General features: G+C 41.1%; 2 protein-coding genes across 3 annotated transcripts in view; one reads left to right on the top strand and one right to left on the bottom strand.

Moving 5' to 3' along the window:
* Positions 1-2,142: 2,142 nt before the first annotated feature.
* On the bottom strand, positions 2,143-13,310 carry nmd3 (NMD3 ribosome export adaptor). Of its 2 annotated transcripts, none has more exons than XM_061046807.1 (16): positions 13,171-13,310; positions 12,709-12,810; positions 11,398-11,532; positions 11,194-11,290; positions 10,794-10,874; positions 10,161-10,289; positions 9,672-9,762; positions 8,646-8,724; positions 8,086-8,182; positions 7,258-7,375; positions 4,764-4,909; positions 4,274-4,386; positions 4,106-4,178; positions 3,770-3,876; positions 3,015-3,085; positions 2,143-2,793 (listed from the first exon to the last, which is right to left on the bottom strand). In XM_061046807.1, exons 2-16 carry the CDS (start codon positions 12,750-12,752, stop codon positions 2,660-2,662), a joined length of 1,515 nt encoding a protein of 504 aa, XP_060902790.1. In that variant the 5' UTR covers positions 12,753-12,810; positions 13,171-13,310; the 3' UTR covers positions 2,143-2,659. The 2 variants fall into 2 exon arrangements, with proteins under 2 accessions (XP_060902790.1, XP_060902789.1); XM_061046806.1 differs by having other exon boundaries at positions 12,709-12,761; positions 13,148-13,268.
* A 2,263-nt stretch (positions 13,311-15,573) lies between these two features.
* The window catches only part of ppm1lb (protein phosphatase, Mg2+/Mn2+ dependent, 1Lb), a 42,358-nt gene continuing 36,322 nt past the window's right edge, over positions 15,574-21,609 (top strand). Inside the window, exon 1 of the mRNA XM_061046802.1 lies at positions 15,574-16,510. Coding sequence (XP_060902785.1) covers positions 16,112-16,510 — 399 coding nt within the window. The 5' untranslated portion in view covers positions 15,574-16,111. The remainder of the gene's footprint in view (positions 16,511-21,609) is intronic.

Below are 21,609 nucleotides of genomic sequence, written 5' to 3'. Positions count from 1 at the left end.
GATAGTTGTATGTTTATACAATTTGTAATTTTGGATAAAAATGTCTGAGGTGTGGCATGCCAGGTGATGGATTGCAATGCACACTAACCTAATACGTCCATGCCTTAACAAGGAAAACGCTTAGTTGTAGTACAAGCTGTGAAAATTGTCTCTTTGTTTGGTGGCCAATCAAACACAGTTATCTCCTATCTGCCTTACGGTTGCTGACTTGCTCAGGGCTTGTACTTGACAACAGCATGCATTATTGAAGTGTAAACACGGGCAGAGCCGCCTTGGCACACATGTTACGCATGGATACACCTCAGATCAGGGCCGGTTTGAAATGCCTGACACATTTTTAAAACATTCCTCCTTACACAAATCGACACTCTTTATTGAATGAATATGCAGTTTTCTTTTACATGAAAGTGTCCTGACCAGCTGCAGCTTCAGGTGGAGCTCAGCATTCAAATCAGACATCCATCCTCCTCAGGCCTCAATAGCTCAGTTAGTCTTTCGCTTTGAAGGTGAGTTTGTGATCATAGAAATATGCTAATAGGGTCTACAGAAAAATCTCCATTGTGTGCAACATTTTAAAACTGTTGAGGAAATCAGATCAGGAGAGCAGTGATGGAAAATGAAGAACCCCTGCTCTACATTGTTGCCCCCAACACACAACACCCAGAGGGGGGGGGGGGGGGACTCACTTTATTCACTTTCCCAAGTAGATCTGATTTCAGTTAACAAGCAGCTCAGGTGTGTGGAAAACAAGACCGGGCCTCCTCCTCCTCCTCCTCCTCCTCCTCCTTCCGCTAGTTCTAGAATAGGAGACATGTCACACAAACACACTAACACAGCCTGTGACACACACATTCCTCTGGTGTCTAAGATTACATAAAGCTTCAAATCTGCAAGCAAGCGTGCCATGCAACAAACCTGCCGACAAAAGAAACTGTTAGACTCTAAACTATGGTTCGGATCAGAAGTTGTTTGTGGTTCCAATCACCAACATGAACAGGGATCATTAGAAATGTTGGATAAAAGTGATGCACTTTAAAATACTTTAAGGGTTTTAAAGATGTAATATACCTTTAGTTTTTCTCACATTTTACAATGAATCGCCAATAAAGCCTTTGATAATGTGCTGACATACTCTATTTTATCCAATAATAATGAAGCCCTGTTAGCAGTGTGCAGCTACCTTCTATTAAAATCAAGAAATTCAGGGCAAATAAGAAAACGTGTTGATATTCCTTTAACTTTGTGGTTAAGCTCCCACACTTTGCCCTTGTTCTTCCCATGTCTTTGCACTCTGCAAAAGCTGTTAGTGATTTAAACAAATCAGGTAAAGACACACCTGTTTACACAGGCATTTGGATAAGTATCCTTCATCTTTTAATGCAGTGTTCTTTACTGTTTATTGTATCTGGGAACTGTGTATTCAATCTTTTCTGCTCATGTGATATATTTTCCTTTTTTATTACTATTGTGGCAATTGCATTATTACTTTCATTTTTTGTATGTCGTACCTTCATAAAGCGCTCTGTGACTGTTGAAGAGTGCTATACAAACAAACTTTACTTACATTCTGAGACAAGTTTCTTTCTTGTGCTTTTTATTTTGTAAGCACAAAATATATGATTACACATCAGACTTCTTTAAATATTCTCAGACAAAAAACCTGCCAAACGTTTGAGAGTTTTCAGGGCATGTCCTGGTGCCCAGTGTGCATCGTGCGACTACTCATGTCTTCATTGTATTTGTGTTTCTGAGTTGTATGAATGGCGACAGGGTGGAGTTGTTTTCACATGAGCAATGGCTGAAATTTATTAAGAGCAGGTTAAAGTATCATCTGCATCTCTTTCTTCCGCCTCTATGAGCACGCTGCACTGTCTCTGGTGAAATGTTGCTGCTGCTGCTGGGAGAGTATTTGAATATCTGTAAGCCAAATGACAACATTATTGTCCTACTCAACACAAGTGCAGCTATTTGAAGGCATTACTCCCCTCTGGTGGTTTTACAGTCAAGTACTTGACTCTATGCAGGTTTGATCAGACCCAGACTTCAATCAAACTGAACATGTTTGAAATGGAGAAATAAAGGATTCAATCATAAAAGAACGGGATGTCTGTTTTTTTTTTAATACAGAGAAGCTTTCCAAAATAAGTGTGTAGTACATGCTGTTTTATTATACACTCTGGATTAGGGACACAGATGATGTGTTTCATATCAAAAACTGTCAGAAGAGTGTGATATATTTATTTTGATATAGTTAACTAGGAGCACTCTTTTTCTACGTCAGTTCAAAATTTGCATAAATGCAGAGAATCATTAAGAGAAAAATGAAATTCTTAATTTCATAGACCAAAGGTTGGTATAGAAATCCACTGAGCTGATGTCAAGGAGGTAAACAATCAGTTTAACAAAACTGAAAGTCCAGTTTCTGAGCAGAAACACGCGTGATAAACCCTTATAACCCCTAACACAGTTTATGGGTTTCACATCATTATATCACATTCTGAGTGGTGTTTTCTCAATATGACATTATTTGTGGATTTCTTTAATTTGTCCTCAATCAGTTTTAAATGTGTGTACTTTTATCACTTCTTCTTCGTCTTCGTCAGTGGTGTTGTATTTGACTGATCAGCTGTCAGTGTCACTCGGGCAGAATGATGATCGGCTACTCTGTCATCATGTCGGCGCCCTCTCCTCCTGTGGCATCCGACAGGCTGAGCTCCTCCAGCATCTCCGTGAGCGAGATCCGCGGTGCTCCATCATCCTCGTTGTCGCTCTCCACTGGGATCTTTGATGCATCTGGAAGCAAAAAAAACAACAACACATACGTTCATTAATTATCCAAAACATCATCTATAATAAACAGAAACTTCCCCTTTAAGCACCGACGGGCTCTAAATGAGTAGTATCCAAACAGTTTAAGCAGCAAACATGAAAGTATAAAACATGATGACAGGGAAAAGGCAAAAAGCCTCTGAGGACAGTGGTGCACAGAAAAGTCTGCAGGGTCTGCTGATCACCTCTGAAGATGTTAACATTTTTCCTCAGAGCGTCATCCTCCTCCAGGTCCTCAAGGAAGTCCTGGTATTGTCTAGAGACAGAAAAAAACAGGATACATTTCTTAGAGAGAAAAACAACTTACACGACACATGACATTGTTGGCACATTTTTAGACTGTGCACTTACTAACCACAACAATACCATAACCTGAGTCACCGTTTCAGGTATTTTAAGAGTCATCCTTTATCTAGCACTGAACGGACGACATCTGTGCACATCATTACTTCACTCACAGCCACAAACACATCAGGAAGATTTAACTATTGTTTATTTATTCAGTATTTTCGAAGGACACAGTGATCCTAATGAATAAACCCTGTTCTTTGTAACAATATTTCATGAGAAGAAAATAACAAATATTAAGAGACCTCTTGTAACTGGATATAGTTTTTCCAAAGACCAAATGTATTGGCACGTCTTGGCATGTTCTACATTAAAAGGCAAAAGGATTAATCCTACAAAGAAATATCAGAGCCTGATGTAGCTCTTCTCTTTGTAATAAAGCTCCTTTAAAGTCCATCACAATAGATGGCTTGTTTTCCATTTTGTTGACCATAACTGGTGTATGCAAGAGACACCTTGGTAACACAGTACGTTTGGTATATATAAGTTTATATTCTTTTAAGGTGACTACCTTCAAACCAGGTGTGCTGACCAGACAGCACTGCTTTTATTTACATCAAGAAGATTTACAAACTCTGCATTACTCTCCTACCTCTCATCGTCTGTGTCCATGCCTTCACGGTCTCTGGCCATTTCCTGCAGCTTCCAGTTCCTGCGCTTCACCCTCCTGCTGCGGTCGTAGCTCTTCTTGATCAGCACCTGAGAAGGGTCCACAGTCAGGTGTTACATGAGAGAGAAAAAAAAAACTACAACAGAATGTCTACATGTGTTTTTATGTGATGCTATGCAGGGATTGTTGTATTCTGAAGTCAGTATTTTATGTTTCCACTAGAGGGCAGTGTTAATCAAGTGGATAGCTACTAAAGGCATCACTTGAAGTTAAGTTGTGTTGGAGTGAGGATGTTCAGTGAATTCAGGCGACTCTTACCACATCAGGGACGTGGTGAGGGTTCATCTTATTCAGGTACTCGTCATTGACGTTGGAATTGGCAAAGTCAAACCTGCAGGGTGAGACATAAATGTTATTTTAAATGTCAAGCTGACAACATTGCTATCAGTCTTTACCACCATCATCTTCATCATCTCTTGTTCTTACCCCAGCACCAGGTCTCCGATGTTGAGCAGGTGGCCCAGGAATGTCCGGCAGTGATACTGCTGACTCGTGTCCAGCTCGGAGGTTTTCTGAACCCACACCTCGGCCAGGGTGTGCTGCAACACACACAAATACACACAAAAAGGAATACTGATGTTTGTTTGCGGCCAATGGAACAACATGACTCTTATTCTTTTCCTCCCAATTCAGTCAGACAAATGCATCGATACTAATGCAACATTCAGACAGAGCAAACAGCGTCCCAGCAAACCTGATTCCTTGCCCCTTGCAAACAAACACTCCTGTGTGTTTCTGTCGTTTTGGCCTGACTCGCACATACAGGCATCAGGGATAATGTAATGGCGTGCTATTGATTTTGCTTCCAGAAGAAAAGCAATGTTCCCTCCATAATGCAATCTGTTCTGCAACAACACACACACACACACACTGACACACAGCCACACAAAGCAGACTCTCTCTCTCTCTCTCTCACCTTATTGGACCTAATGCCGGCTCCAGCTCCCAGCTTCTGGTTTCTGATGATCTCGGTGTCCATAACAATGAACTCCTCCAGCTGCCGGGGGTTACAGAGACTGTTGAAGGGGGTACGCCAGTATGTGTTTCCGTCCACCTCGGCAACTAATGAGTGAGAGAATGTCTATTTATTTCCGACAGCTAGATCAAGAAAAGGCTTTAGACGAGACAAATATCATACAATGCCTCAAAAATAATTTAAAGGGCACACATTATGCTAAATACACCATAGTATGTTTTTCAAACACTAGTATGTGTCCATAGTCTGTCTACAACCCCCCAATTATGAGAAAATTCCATCCTCTCCCTCCTTTGCCTGTGCCACTTTTCAGAAAAGATGTGCTCAAACAGGCCGTTTGGAGGTTTTCCCTTCATGACATCACAAAGGGGGAGCAGTAACCCCTCCCCCAGGTGACACACCCACAGCTAGGTGTTTGTTCTGCCCTCTGAGTCTGCCTTCTCACCGTAAACATAAGGGCATGGAGCAGGACAGCCTAAGCCGCCCAAGCCCATCCAGAGGGGCGTGGTCAGACACAGCATATTTACATATTTAAAGCGACAGACACAGAAACAGCCTGTTCTGAGCAGGGATGAAATAGAGGGGTTTATAGACATGATCAAATACAGGATCAGAAACTTCACAGACATACTCTGGGGACATCTGAGACTTATTTAACTAGAAAAGGAAGATAATATGCAACCTTTAATCTTAGATACTTAATGAAATTCTTGATGTTTTTTTTATGGCTGTAGCTGTATGTATAATTAAACTCATTTGCATCTGATTTGTCTGTTAAAGTGTTTTCTATCTGTATATATTCCAACTAAGCCTAAAGAATTATGTGTTTCTGACATATTGCTAGTGAACTGAACACAAGCAGACAAACAGCGAGCCAAATATGTTTAATCCTGCAATTAATTGCCAACTGCAGCTCCAAGTCTGCAGAACAGAGCTCTGCCTTGAGGCGGATTCTGCTTCCCCGCCTGCTCGAAAACTTTCTAAAGCAAAAATAGCCTGCTCTTTGAAGAGTAATTAAAAACGTGTGTGCCGCTTCCAAAATGCCAGATTTCTGCGGAGGAGTGTCTCAGCCTCACACATCATAACTGATCGCAGCAGATAACAAGAGGAAACGCGTCTTCCCTTACTGTCACCATACTTGTAGTGATTATAAATCCATTTATTCACTTTCTATGACCGTATGTGTAATGCACACTAAAAATATCTGCTTTTGTTGTGCTATGCCGTGACTGTGAGCACAGAGAGGCTGCTGAGTTCAGGCGTCTGTGATGAACATGTGGTTAACAGACTGCAGTTGGTTTGATGAAGCAGTGAAGAGTTTCTACCCGCAATGACTCTCAGACATTCTGCCTAAAAATGTGCTGAAATGATTGTGATGTCAGACATGATTTAAAGTCTCAGGAACTCTAATAAAACTATAAAGTTACATAGAAGTAGAGTCAATCCATCAGACAACAGTTTTCTCTGCAACAATTTAGACTGTTTAAAATGTTAGGATAATTTCAATTAAATATAAAAAAATAAAATAAAAATTGCAGCTCTGTGCTTTTCTCAGACAAGGCAATATATTAGAGGACACACCTTAGCCAGTGCCTTTTTTATTTAACCTTCAAAATGTATTCAGACCACTGAGCTGAGCAGTCTAATCTAGGCTTTAACTAAGGATTATTTTATTTGTTTAGAATCAAAAGGTCCCATTGCAGACTCTCAGAGTCCACGTTTACAGTTTCCAAAACCACTTGTTTTCTTTGACCGTCAGTCAAAGCAACACAGCCAAGTTCAAAACTCTACCATGTGAGGAGGAGACTGTTTTCGATTTGTTTCTACCCTGATGGTTGAAGGCTTCAGCAGTAAGATGACTTTCTGCTGCCCCTGCCTGAAATCTTCCTGAGTTTCTCGTTCACACATGTCCCTCACAGCAGGAGGTTTTCATAGTACGTATAAATGAATGACTGTGAAAGATAAAAACTTGAGAGTAGAAAAGAGTACAAAGCAGCGTCCTTGTGTGCACGAAGATCACACTGGTTGGGCACCAGTAGGAGGATATAAAGGATATGACCACAGTCAGCTTGCTCACATGAATATTTCCTGTTGCGTTCACACATTGGCTCACCCTGACTTCTTGTGGAAGTTACCAGGATTCTGGCCAGAAAATGTTAGAGTTAAATATTCGGCCAATTAAATGTTCGGGAGTTTTGTGCCTGTGTGGAAAGGCTTAGAGTTAAATCTGTAAATCTTCAGCTATGAAAATGTGATTGCTTATGAATACAGCTCTTTAACTGAATATGGAGGTCTCTGATTCAAACTATGACTCTGCTGAAAACAAGCAGATAAAACAGACTGCCACTTTATTTACACACAACAGTGCATGTGGTGCGTGTTGTTGTTAGAAACTGTTCAAACTCAGCGGTGCTCTGGCAGTAGAAATACTCACTCTGCAGGGTGTTGGGATCGATGAGGTGGATGGTGCTGGTCACACGGGCGCACACACACACTTGACCCATGTTCCCCAGGCTCTGCGCCAGCCGTGGCGAGAGGCACACTACGTTGTCCTGGCAACCAGAGAAAAGCAGACAACCCGGGGGTCAGACTAAGGTCACAGGCAAAGTAAAAAAAGACTTCTATAGAAAGTTCACAATGTGTCCTGGAGCTTGTTTCCAGAAAGAAAAGCCCCCCCCCCCCCCCCGTTATCCTTCAGGGGAAATAGAAAGTGTTTGTCTGGTTCAAACTTTGAGAACTGCGAGGAATCTTAGACTTTCATTTGGTCCAAGTTTGAACACAATAATCCTATTAAGCTGTTGACATTTGGTAACAAGCAGAACACTCTGATTCCTATTTATTAAAAACGCACCGTATGCCATTTTTCATTCAATGAAAATAAACCCTATTCTATTTGCTATTATTAGCACAGACCTTATGCTATATTTCAAAAATACAATGAAGCAAATCAAGACATGATAAAGATATTGTTGTAAAGTATCCAACACCAACCCTTCCTTAGCTCTACTTTAAAATCATATATTAGTTTACTGTCAAAAACAGAGATATCATGAAGATGTTTGGACAGCTTTAAGTTTCTGTTTGTCTGCAGATCAGAAATCTGACAATGATTTGTCTGAAACTGGAGACATGTTAAGAAATACAGCAGATCTGGCTTATCCGCCGTGTTGAGATGGTGTGGGCATGCCTCAGCACTGACCTCCTGGTGGGAAAAATACAACATGATACACAAATAAAAAGGTATAGACACATTGCTGTTTACCTTGCAAATAGGTACGATCTCCATAGAGAAGGTGCTCTTGTAGTTAAACGTGTTTGAATGGATGTCGTGAGAGATGAGGCGCTGGGATGTCTTTGACCTTTTAAAATAGAGAAAGAAGATTATTTTCTGTTGTTTTTTTTAAATGCAATTATGGGATAAAGCTGATAGTGTTGCAGGAGTGTCATTGTGGCAGGAGTTTCATTAACAGAGAAGAGTGTAGTGCAGTTTTCATCTGAACTGTGGAGTCATGTCAACATGCTGCCTCTACATCCAGCAGACTGATTATGTCATGTTTGAGTTTCTGTCATCCACAAACAACATCCTGCAGCCTTTTCAAATGATAACATAGTTATGCAGACGCAAACATGAAACAAATCCCATTATAACAAAGGTGATTTTTATGGGACATTTAGTTTAATTCAACCCTCATTGTGATACACACCCTGATCTGACCTCTATTGATTGGCATGTTGATAAAAGAGAATGAGCAAGGAGAATGTTTCTCTAAAACTCAGCCTCATATGGACAATGAGTGCAGGCTCAGGCTGAAGCGTCCTCACCTGCAGGGCACGGTGCACTGGAGGAAGTCGGTCATCTTCTGAGCGTGCTGCTTGGAGCCGTAGTAGAAGTCAATGCCATCTGAGAGAGAGAGAGAGAGAGAATAGGAATCCCTTCAATTCTCCAAACAAATATTTATCACTGTTGAGCCAACTTGTCAAAAACAAGGATGCCAACAATCTATACACGAGAGCAGATGAACACAGGAGCAAATATGGCAGCCACATGCAACCTCTTTAAAAAAAAGAAAAAGTTTAAGTCATGCCGAGATATGGAGATGATCTAAAACGACACTCTCAGCGAGATCTGCACTGCACAGTCCTGTCCAAGAGTGCAGAGAGCTGCTGCTGGGCTGTCACTCAAAGCTCAGTGTTTGGACGCCTCCGTTTGTGTGTTTGTATGTTTTACTCATGTTGTGAGGGCATGAATCTCTTTACACACTAACATGGCTGGTAATTGCCTTTCTGCAAACAACAGGCAAGCTCCCAAAATGTCAATCACTTTGTTTTTGGGGGTGAATACTTTGTTTAAAGTTAGGGTCTGGTTAGGTTTACTGAGTCTCAGAGAAATTAATCTCAAGTCAATGTTAAGCCCTTTCAAGTGACGGAAACAAATCATGCGAGATGTAGAATTTCACATCACCAAATAGGGCATGAATCAAGCTTGCACTGCAGGAATTCGGTGTGGCATGCCTACTCTGATTACAGCGCAGTGATTAGATGCACGACGATGCCCCTCTGAGGCCCAAACGAGGACAGCTGTATGGACTGATTGGCGCCAGTGATATGCATGCATGGCTTGCCGTCTGGTACGGGGTGGGGGTAATTAACACTCGACACGTCATTATGTTCCGCTTAGTTCTAATCCACATTAGTTACGCCGGTGACGACTGAGACAAGTTTCAGACTTTTCAGTGTGATTTGTTATGAAGCCAAACGGAGAACAGCAGGTCCGTCCATCCATTGGAGCTATGCAGTCCAGCAAACACAAACTGAAGTATTAAAGAAAGTCGCATGCCATCGACCTACCGTGGATTTCTTTGATGTTGAGGGCATTTTGGTGGAGCTTGTGTTTGAGGATCAGCTGCTCCAGATAGTAGAAAGTCTTCTTATGAAGAGTCTGCACACACAAAAATCATCATGATCATACAGAGAGTTGTACAGATCCCAACAGCTCTGTGCCCACATCATGCATGAACAGCTTGGCGTCTTCCTCGTCCTGTCGCCTCATTCAACCTTCAGAAACAAACCTACTTCAATTAAGACCTTCAGCCTCAAAGGCAACAATGGTTTTATTACTTCCACTAAAATCAGGACACATTCTGGGGGCAGAGCACAATATGAAAAAACAAAAGGGAGAACGAGTAAAATGCTTTAAAAAAAAAAAGAAGGGCTCTTAACCCTTATTGAGATGCTGCCGCAAAAAAAAAGCATTAAGTTACAACTTTCACTGCAAAGACTGAAGGTTTTATACAAAATCTGACTTATAGGATATTTCGTCAAACCACCGGCTCTTACCTTCTGCCTAACTTGAACCACGGCCTTCCAGAAGTCCTTGGCTTCCACACGATGGCAGTCGTCGCACATCTGATACTGGATGACAAACTCGACCACAAACACCTGCTGTAGAATCGCACCATTCATCACCTGGAGAGAGAAAGGTCGGCAAAACAAGTTACACCATATGCTCGGACTGCGGGAAAACAAAAAAAAGTCGGGATCTGAAGTTGGGCATTTCTGGACAGATAGAACAAACACCTGTTTCTATGACATTTAGATATAGTGGCCTGATGACTCTGGATTACAAGGACCTCCAAACAGCCCAAACAAAAGTGTTGGCACATGACTCAGGTTCTCACTAAAAGGTCAAGGAGATGAGATGACAACTACTTTAAACTCCCTAAAGTCTGTCGCAGATATAGTGATGTAAAGGTCACTTATAGAAAGTTGATTAATGTGTGTTATACCATGGCATCTTCATCGTCAGATATGCTAAACAAAAAAAGTTCAAACACATAACTATGCCTACCACCCGAACAAATAACCCAGATAACCTTTAGCTAATTGCATATCTCCGGTCCCCAAAGACATTTTGTCCTTTTGGTAGAATGTCACTCTCCCACACTTATCCCTTCCTCTCTGTTCTGTCACCTCTTTCTGGATGGTCACTTTCAGCTTAATCCTTTTGGAGTGTGGCTCTGTCCAGAGGAAGCCGGCATCAATGAGACGTACCTGTGAGAGGAGGGGAGGATTTTCAAAGCCATGAAGTTCACATGAGGGCAGGAGAGACTGGAAATCTTAATTTAAAAAAGTCGTTTTTACTTTGAACTTCGTGCATGTTGTATGTTCAGCTTTAGTTATCTTGAGGTCACATGTTTGTAAATTAATTAGGGCAGCTTTATATTTTAGAATCCTTCATAAATGTGTCACTGAAAGGTGTTAAATGTGCATGTGCATGGTTTTTCCTCAGCATATTATGACACAAATTGGACTTCTGTGCAACCTGTGATATTTTTGTGCATTTTTGGAGTTTAGGTAGAGTCACACTTACTTTGGTCATTGAGCTCTTTATTTTCTTCAGGCAAAGGGCCAGCAGCTCCCTGGACTCCAAGGCACACTGCATCCAGGTAGCAGGAGGCTGTAGGTATCTGCATGAAGGAGGAACATACACCATTTAAAGCTGAAATTCCTGTAAGTGTTTTTATGTGAGCTACGCAACAACGTGGTGAAATAAAAGTTCTCTTCGGAAACAAACCTTTCACACTGCTTGCAGAAGCTCACTGTGACCTGCTTGGGGATCCCCTCCGAGATGTCGACCTGAGTGCGCAGGCAGGCTACGCACATGTTGGCGGGGTTTGGAGGAATAGGGACCCCACAGGTACAGCACAGGCTGGGAGGCAAAAAGCAACAGTGATTACAAAAATATATAATACTACTGTATCAATAAAATACACGTCTCCTTTGTGTTTTAAAAATGTGATAATGTCAACATGTGTTATAAAGAATCACAGGAGAATACTGGGTTTTTGAATGTTTCTGAGGAAAAAAAAAGAAAAACGCTGACTGCATCCCAATTGCACTTTATGTTTTGAACTTGCTTTAATAAAAATATGTTGAAAAAAAAAAAAAAAAGAATCACAGGATATGTCCTGACAAAACAAAAAGTTCATTTTATGGATTTCCTTGACTTCCAGGCTATTATTATATGATTTTATTTGTATCAACTAATGAATCATTACAATAAAAAAAATAGATGTATAAGAGCATCAGATATCAGAGTGTTTCAAAAACATCTTCTGGTCGCTGATATTTGAGATTTTGTCAATTTGTTTATTAAAATAATTTATGAATATTGAGTCATTGGCGCGGGCTGTGGCTCAGGATCTTTAAGTTACTGGGCCAATCGTGGGGTTCAAATGAGCCAGATACGATCCTGATGGGAGGGGTTGCCCCCCCTTTTGTGGCCGCCTCAGTCTATGAACACACTTGTGGGTAAACGAGTGAATGTGACACGTTGTGTGAAGTGCTTTGAGTTTGAAGACTATCATCATTTTCCAAATGTAAGTGCTTTTGACTGACAGCGGCTCAACCTGATTATTTTCTTCTCGAATGGCCAACATGACGATTTGATGAATCATGATTTTCAAGGTGCTTAACAATGTCCATATTTTTCTGTCTGTGTCTCGATGTGTTTTCAGTCTCTCCGACCCCTGACATTATCATGTGGTATCAGTGTTTAATCCAAAACTGTCTTACACAAGCCCTCTGCCTTTGAATGTGGCAGAGCGGAGGTGCGTGTGTGTGAAATACGGTCTTAACTTTGGGAGGTTGCGCTCAACATTTTCAAAGAAGCTTGCATCTTAGGAGACCTCTCGTGTTTTGTCTATGCAGCCTTTGGTTTTGAATACGAACAACGACGTGCCCATGTTTAATGTGGCAGAACACCAGATCTTCAGTGAACAGACAGTAATAATGAAAACATGCTATAAAGATGATGACTACAACAGAGAAGGACAAACACACTGTACTACGTGATAATATGATTAAACTTGATCTTTCCACTTACATGTTCCCCTGGCTGCTTGTGGCAGGAGCTTGTATGTACTCCATCTTTATCAACTCGGCAAGGCGGTGTTTGTCTGTAGATCCTTGTGAGGGCCAGTGATCACTAAGAAGAGACACAGAACAGATGAACCACAGGACATGTATAAACTTTGACAGTAGAAAGACTGAGAATAACCCACGTTAGCTGCGTAATAAACTTCTCTGTAATATGATTTACATAATGCAGGACCCTGGTCTCGTTGTTCCCTCAGAAATGGTGAGTTTTTTTAAAATCTACAATCATTAAAAAGCAGTGTTTGCGCTTTATTATCTGCTGGCTGATGGTCTGGATCACTTAGCATTAAAGGCTAAGTTGCTAGTCTCGATTTTTAACATATATCAGATATAAAAAAAAAACAAGTACAAAAACAAGAAAAGTATTCAGTAAATACAACTTGTACAACCGAGTGATGACAAAACTCACAGAAGATAGTTTGTAGGGAGATTGCGCAAAATACCATGAAGTAAAGTCCCCCACGTTTTCCCCACTGAGGACCCAGGAAGGACTGGTGACGTCGTGCGTGGCCAAAGGACCCCGGAGCTGCCCTAGTTTGCCTGAATAGATTTCCTTCAAAATGCAATTGCAGTCACATTAAAACATATGTAGCTTACAGTTCTTGTTATCGCTGATCCACAATATCAGAAACTGTCACAGGAAGTGCAAAAACATGATCTGACACAGGGGTTTGTTTTAAGAATAAAGAAATACAACAAATAGGCCTTTAACAAAGAAAGATTAAAGAAGAAAGTAAGAGTGACTGAACTTTAACTTGTAACATTTTGGCCTGAAATGATGCCCTGCTACAACATAGGTGAATATCACATAGGCCTAACAGACACCATACTGTAGGGAAAAATGGAAAAACTTAGAAATAATTTCCAAGAAATGTCAACTAGCCTACACAAGACCATAAAAGACCTTGAAGCTCCAGTGATGAAGTTTCAGTTTGTATCGCTTGTGGCTAATCCATCTGTCTTTTTAACAGTTAAATGTATCATTCCTTCAGAGTCTTTGCTGTCGAAAATGTACACAAACGGGGTTAACTCCACTCTCCTCAGTTAAAAACAAAACAGAACTGTGATTACATGATGCACACACACCAATCTGCACTTTGCACTTTGACACCCTGGACACTTTACACACTGACACTTTACACTGTTTACATTATTCTATATGCTATATTTTGTATATTCAATCATTTCTTTTTTAAATTTTACATTATATTCTATTTTACTGTATGTATGTGTATTAGTAATTTGAGTGTTTATTGCATGGCCTTGCGGAACAGTCCTTACATTTCACTGCACATCTGTATGAGCATGTGACAAATACAAATCTTGAATCTTGAATCTTGAATAACAGCTTGGAGTAAAGCTCTTCATCTGAAACCTACCCGCAGCAGTGGTTTCAGACATTAGAAATAGCTATAGCTATATGGAAATGATCAATCTTTATACCGATTGGTAACTTTTGATATAGTAGGTCATTAAGAGGCATTAATATCAGTCCATTTTATTACCAGAAAGAAACTCCTAACAGGAGCTTGACAATTAGATTCCTTCAATCAAAGGAATTTACAAAAACGTACACTGTAAGCTACTTATTTCCTGTTAAATCATGTGCAAATTAACATGCTTTGCCTGAGGGGGGAAACAAGCTGCTGACCCCCTTTAACCTCTCCACTCCTTCTCCACTGAGCAATAGATAAAGTAGCCTATAAGAAACTGAGATACCACGTTTTCTGTTTGTTGTTTTGAAAGCTGCTCTTTCTGTAACTTTTAATTATGTATGATGTAACAAGTTGAAATAAATTGGGTCTTACAATGTCAACACAGGACAGATATTCACAATCCGGGTATAATTAACCATCCTAAACATTGTTATCTGAGTTTGGTAAAGCTAAACATGAGAAAAAATATTGCCATGGTACCACAGTATATGAGCCAATTGTCAGATTGCTTAGGTTTAGATTTTATTAAACTTTTGTGGTTTGTTATGGACTGGTTAAAAAAAATGCTCATGTTTACTTCGCTACGGACTTGTGCACCTGTGGTAACGCAGCTTCCTAGAGACCTTTACGTACTGTCGGAAATATCTAAACTCAAAACAAGCGCACATTCGCGATCACGTAGGCCTACAATGCAGGGACACCAAACTGTTTTTGGCTATTATTGGACCATGTGCTTGAAAGCTGTGAGGAAAACTGATTTAAAAAAAAAATTGTTGGTCGTTTTAGTGAAGAATCACTCAGGTGAGATTTTGGTTTCGTCAGCGAGTTCAACAGTTCAAAACAAATGCAATGATGGAAACAGCAAAAACGCATAACATGCAAACACAATAAAAAGTCAAAAACCTATAAATGAAGTAAGCAATTTAACTTGTTTTGTACAGGGTTTCACTGGTACCAAAACATGTGTCTGTATTGAATTATTAGAGTAATAATTAGTAAAGTAGTCCCCTGTAAAGTGCCTGAATTGCCTTGCATCTATATTGAAAAGTGTCTTGCAAATAAAGATATCTTGACTTACAAATGGCTTGATTCAAATATTCTGCATGAGCTACTTCTCAAAGATTGTAAAGAAGATGTTTTGTTAAAAAAAATCGGAACAATTTTTGGGGGAATTTAGCCTACACCAAGTAGCCTAACTAACATTTGTATGAATAAAAAATGCAGCAGAAGCATAGAAGAGTACAGTATTATCCAACAGAGTTTTTATATTGAATATTTTTTTATAGGCAAACCCATGTTTCTGTGGAACACTTGCTTGAGGACCTGCTACAATACGAGCTGCACCTGAAGGCAGCACCGCTGTTTAGTCAGGCACCAGCAGAGAGTCGCAGGCAGTGTGGCAGCTGGGAATGTGAGAGCCTCTACACAGACTGCTATTTCAGGACTGGGGAACACAGTAGCACAGGGCTGGCCGGGAAGGTAGGCTCTGCCTTCTCCTCCACTCCAGCCAACAACTGCAGGCTTCATTTGGCGGGCGGGGGGGACCTTGGTTTTCTGTCCGGGGAGTCGGTTGTTCTCAGACCGCATCAGATGGTCAACACACAGCCGATGGTGGTGACTCACTGCGGGGCTGCATGCTAGAGGGGACCTTCCGGACCACCTAACCGTGTTTGTTCCCCGCTGACTGTCTCTGCACGTAGACTACGCAAACACCTTATCTCCTGCCTGCTGAGTCCAGTGTAAGATGCAGTGAAGGGACACCGTTTAGTCAGTGTGTTAGTTTGTGTCTCTGGGTGTAAAAAGGCTCGTTTAAATGTTTCACCGAGCCGCCGACGCCACCGACGATGGACTGAAATCAGCGGCGGGGGCCAGCGACACACAACCTGCCGCGATTTCCTGCATGTGAATAAATAAATGATAGAGGATACAATGACCCTGCTGTCTCTGTTAGGAAGGATCATGCGTTATTTTCTGCTTAGACCGGAGACCTTGTTTCTGCTGTGCATCAGCCTGGCTCTCTGGAGTTACTTCTTCCACACGGACGAAGTGAAGACCATCGTCAAGTCGAGCCGGGATGCGGTCAAGATGGTCAAGGGGAAAGTGGCGGAGATGATGCAGAACGAACGCTTCGGCGGGCTGGACGTCCTGGACGCGCAGTTCTCCAAGACGTGGGAGTTCAAGAGCAACAATGTGGCCGTGTACTCCATCCAGGGCCGACGAGAGCACATGGAGGACCGGTTCGAGGTGCTCGCCGACCTCGTCAACAAGAGTCATCCTTCTGTATTTGGGATTTTTGACGGCCATGGAGGAGAGGTGAGTGTGGTGTGTTTAGGGGAGAAATTTGAGGGGCAATGAGTCGCCTCCTTTTAGCACCCAGTCCCAAAATGTTCTCCTATCTGTATCCAGAGTTGGGGAAGATACTTTAGAATTACTAGCCTGCTTTCAAAGCCATCAATCAGGCCTGCTTCACATTGAAATTGGTTAATTTAAGTAGGCCTATAGCTGAAACAAAGTGAATAAATTCAACAGGTCTTATATGACCACATTGACAATTTCAAATATTTTTTAAATTAGTTTCAAAGTAGTTTTGGTAGAGACATTTGAATGTTGGAGAAGTGTACAGATTATGTGGTATATGTTCATAACTCTATACACAAACTGTCCTCAGAGGAAAGTTTGATCCCTGGAGAAAATGTTTGAAGATGACATGCTACACGAGAAGTTATGGTGGGGGGGCGCAACAGTGAGGGTTCCAGGGACCCATATTTTCTTTGAGTAATGTTTGTGTATTCAGTTCAGAAAATATAGCATAGAATTGTTTCACTTCTCCAACTTTGAAATTTCACCGCCAAAACTCCATAGTGCACCTTTTAAGATCAAACACGGAAAAAAAATCACATTCCAGCAAAAAATTGGGTTCCATTAAGCCGACTGCAAAAGGTAAAGACTTGTTCACATGTGATGGACCAAACCAATATCCAAAACCACTATGGATGGGAAAGTGCTGGGATCGCAGGTTTTTGTAGTGCATCAGTCAGAAACGTGTGACTGATGCGTTGCCATGTCTTCCCAGTACTCTCAAAAATGGGACAGGTTTTTGCAAAAGGTAGTCCTTCAAAGCAGTAAAACATTTCATTTTCTATCATGGCCAAAACAATTAGGCATAGTTAACGACACAAAAGTGGCACGCAAAGCTGTTGGAACAACTTGATTCACAAAGCAAACATTATGTGATTTTTATCTTGTGAAGTAACGGTCTTGTCAAATCTAGCAAGACAACTTCTGACATGACTCCACTGCTCTTCAGACCTGTATGTCTCTCAAAAACCAGCTCCTTCTCATTCCCAGTTTGGTGTTAAACCCCCTGGCTTTTGATACCAGCTCGTTCTTATACTCTCAATTAAGTTGTCAAAATTGTAAACTTTGCAACAGAAAATTGGCCCATAATACCAGCCCATTTTTTTTTTTATCCCAAATAATCAGATACCGTCACGACCATTGGCTTTTCAAAGTGACACTCAAAGTACCCTCCAGCATCTTCATGAGACAAACTAGCTCCAATTTAAACCTGCTGAGCGATGCGGTTGTAAGGTCCCAAAACTGAGCTGCAAGAAAATTCTGTTTCCATATTTAGTCTACATGGTAATTGGATTAAAGCAAAAAAAAAACCATTATCAGCAGTATGCACACACTTATCACAAAACTTGATTAACGGAGGTCTTTGAACAAGACCCTCTTTGAGACTGAGTGCATTTCACGTTTAAATTGAGTTAGTGAAAAATCAGTTAATACTCCGTAAAGACGCTATTTCCACGGAGCCCATAATACCTTGCTACAGCCCTGCACACACATTCACCCACTCTCACCATGTGGCAAGGCAACTGAATCGTGTCTATTTAAAGCTTTAAACCAAGAAAAAAATGAATATATCTCGTGTTTTTTTGTGCCAAAGGAACATTTTCGGAAAGGCCCCCATTATAGCAGGAAGATGAAGTCAATTTAGTGCTTCAGCTGAGCTCAGAACTCTGAAGGAAAGCATGACTGAAGTGGGTCATTAGAGCACTGATTGGCTGCTTGCTGTCCACCCCCTGTCGATACATTTTTTCTTTTTTTTTAACAGATAAGAAAATGTCTTTTCTCTCCATTGTCTCCTGACACGAGAGCGTGAGCATTGAAATTGTCAGGGCAGCAAGGGAACAGCTTAACAAAGCAACTCACAGAGAGCCTCGAAGAAGATGTCAGTGAAAGGGACAAAGAGCATTCGAGATGATGCCACAGCTCTGTGGGAGGATGTAAACGCTGATTTATCATGAAGTCATGGCTTTCTTGAACGCTGGCATTGTTTTTTTTTTTTTTTTTTAGCACAACAACCATGACCTCAGCTGGATGCGACAGTAACACAGAAAAAAAATATATACAATCTGTAATGCACAGGGCATCCTATTTCCCTCTGTCTTTGACTTTTTTCTCTCTTCATTCAGCTTTACATTAAACATCATACGTTTGTTTTGATCAGCCATCTCTGAATATGAAGGGACCTCATGCTGTTATGAGCCCGACGGGCAGCAACCGCCTCCCCTCTTCCAGTTTAACTGCTGTGGTCTGATTGAGGCTGAACGATAGCATGCTAAAAATAGGCAGGCAAAGGCATAGAGGATAGCTGTTCTTTTAGGGGAAATTAAATTTTAGTCCGCAGTGCTGACTGCTGCAGCTTTTGACCAAAAGTGGTCATTGGATTGTTTTTCCCTGCGGCCTTTCCCCCCCCCCCCCATGCTTCTCTCCTCTGTGGAGTTTCTCTCAGGAGACATAGCTGCCTAACCTGTCAGCCCTGCAGCTATACATATGGTTATGAGACGAGGACAAATGAATCGTGAAAAGTAGATGTATGTTTGTTTATGTTACTGAAAAAGTAGAGAAGGCTCACACATTTGCCGACGTAGGCGAGAGGCTGTCTTATCACTGCATGTCCATGGGAAAATGTTGCTCTGTTTTCATTCCCACACGTCCTTTTGAAGTGTGAGGATCGGTTGCCAGACAGCAGCTTTCAGAAGCAACTTCCTCTGGTTAGTGAATCTATATTTCTTCTAGGGATGCAGGGGCATCCAATGAAGCAGAGGAGATGCCGTGGGGCCCAAGGCAACACGAGGAATACGGAGTGTCTCAGCTGACTAATTAGCGAGTTGTCTTCCACTCTCATTTCTTCCCACACACGTTCTCTGCTCATCAAACCTACATACTGTACACGTTCATTAAAGCAGATGCAAAGCCAGTCTACAGTCAAGTCGGGCCTGTGTCAACATCTGTGCAGCTCCCCAGACTTGGCATCAACCTCAACAGGTCTCAGATATTGTTGGGTTGGAGTGTGAAAATCAATAAAGGCAGAGATTAAACAAAAAGGGGTAGAGAATATTTCCTCAACCAGGCCATTTTTTGTTTTGGCTGTAAAATGTTCGAAAATGAGAAGAAAAAAATACCTGCTGCATTTTTCTTTGACTTCATCCTGTTGCATTAATGCTTTCAGAAAGCTCTCTCTCTCTCTCTCTCTTTGTGGTCTTCCTTGTATTAAAAATGCGTCATACATCACTCAGTCATTGCGAAGATGAGTGGCGGTTTATTGTGAAAGAGCACACGCTGTCAACGGAGCTTTTGAAAGCAAGAAAGGCACCTGACGTTATCGCTCACAATTAGTTTTCACTGAAAAAGCATTCACACCTGTGAAATGGTGTAGGAGTGCTCAAAAGAGACGCGAAAATGCAACGACATTGTTAGAATTTCTGACAAATGTTCGTATTTTCAAGTTGAAGATTGAATCTTTATTAGTAATGTGTGTGTAGCCAGGAGGCAATCGGCTTATCACAAAGTGCCTGAAACACAGAAACGGCACTCCTTGTTCTGTCCAAAGGTTTTTAAATCCGCTCGCTCTCTTTATGTAACGCTTACAAACACAGGAACTTGACAACAGTAATTAGTGGCTTTAAATCAGGTCGCTTGGTGTAATTATTTCTCCACTAACAACAATTCAGTACCATGCAACTTCCTCTTTATCTGGCAACCTCATAGTTGTAAAGTTGACTCTCACTGCTTGTTACAGCCTGTGAGAATCACTTATAAAACCACAGATTTTTATTTTTACCTTTCTGTTTGTGTACAGATTAAACACGCAAGCTCGAACATGTCAGTTACCTAAGAGTGGGTAAATGTTTTCACTTTCAAAAGAGACAGGCTTGCTATGTCCCCTTTGTTATAGTCTTTATGCTAAACTAAGATAAGCCAATCTACACTTTAATTGGCACACCTCACCCTTGGATAAAGTACATAGCATACGTTACAAACAGCAAAAACGAAAAGTCCTGCACTTAAGAAAGTTAAAGTTATAAGGGTCAAAAATACATTTGAATGCTTTATTAAGATGGACACTGTGACTCCTCCAACACTCCACTCGAACCAATCGGTTCAAGACCAGGAGCAGCATCAGCCAGTGCTAAATAACATTAAGATATCTCCCGCTTCTTTCCATATCTGTCTGCGCCACACATCCTCTCTCACACACACAGTCCAAATTCAATTTTCAAAGTGTTAAAAATCAGTGTTTAATGTGTATATATCCAAGGGCGGTCTCAGTCACATTAAACGTTTGCTCAGGGAGGGATTTATCTGTTAAACGGAGATAGATTTCCGGCTGACGTATGGGAATAACCTGCATGAAAGTGATAACCCTGGGCTCTCCATCTATATAACTGCAACATGAGCCATTTATTCCATACTAGCATGGAGAGAGTCAGCCGCACTCTGCTCCTCCCTGCCTCACTGTCAGGTTGTGGCTTCAGGCGCTGCACAATCACCTTAGCTGTAGAGTACAGAGGAAATATATGGCTGTTTAACTTTGAATTGCAGGGGCTGATTTTTTTTTTTTCTCTGTCTGTTTTTGTCTATCCTTTCAGCTGCAGTTCTGTTGATTTTCTCACAGCTCTCTTTCATGCAGTTTCAATCAGTGGTGTTTGTCTCTAAGTGGGCTTTGATAGATGATAGGACTGAGAAGAAGGTGATGAGAGTGCAGGGCAGTTGAAAAAAACAATACAACTACAGGAACAATTACCATTTTAAAGAGACCCTCTCTTTATTTTAGCTTGACTGTAGATTTGATTTGCATCTAATCCGGCTAAATGTCCAGTTCAGCTTCAACCTTAAATAGGGCCTGACCAATATGAGATTTTTGGGGTCGATATCGATATTGGAGAGAGAAAAAATCAGATACCGATATCTTCCTTAGATCTATGATCGATCTGTATAAAGATAGATACAGATATACACATTTATCTTGTTGATACCTCAAATACATTTATAAAACACAAAATATTACGACATTGTTTGTTATAATCCAGCTAGACTAAAGCTAAACTTTTACTTTTAAT

The sequence above is a fragment of the Labrus mixtus genome, chromosome 9, assembly GCF_963584025.1.
Source record: "Labrus mixtus chromosome 9, fLabMix1.1, whole genome shotgun sequence".
NCBI lineage: Eukaryota > Metazoa > Chordata > Actinopteri > Labriformes > Labridae > Labrus > Labrus mixtus.
This window is presented reverse-complemented; position numbering and strand designations above follow the sequence as displayed.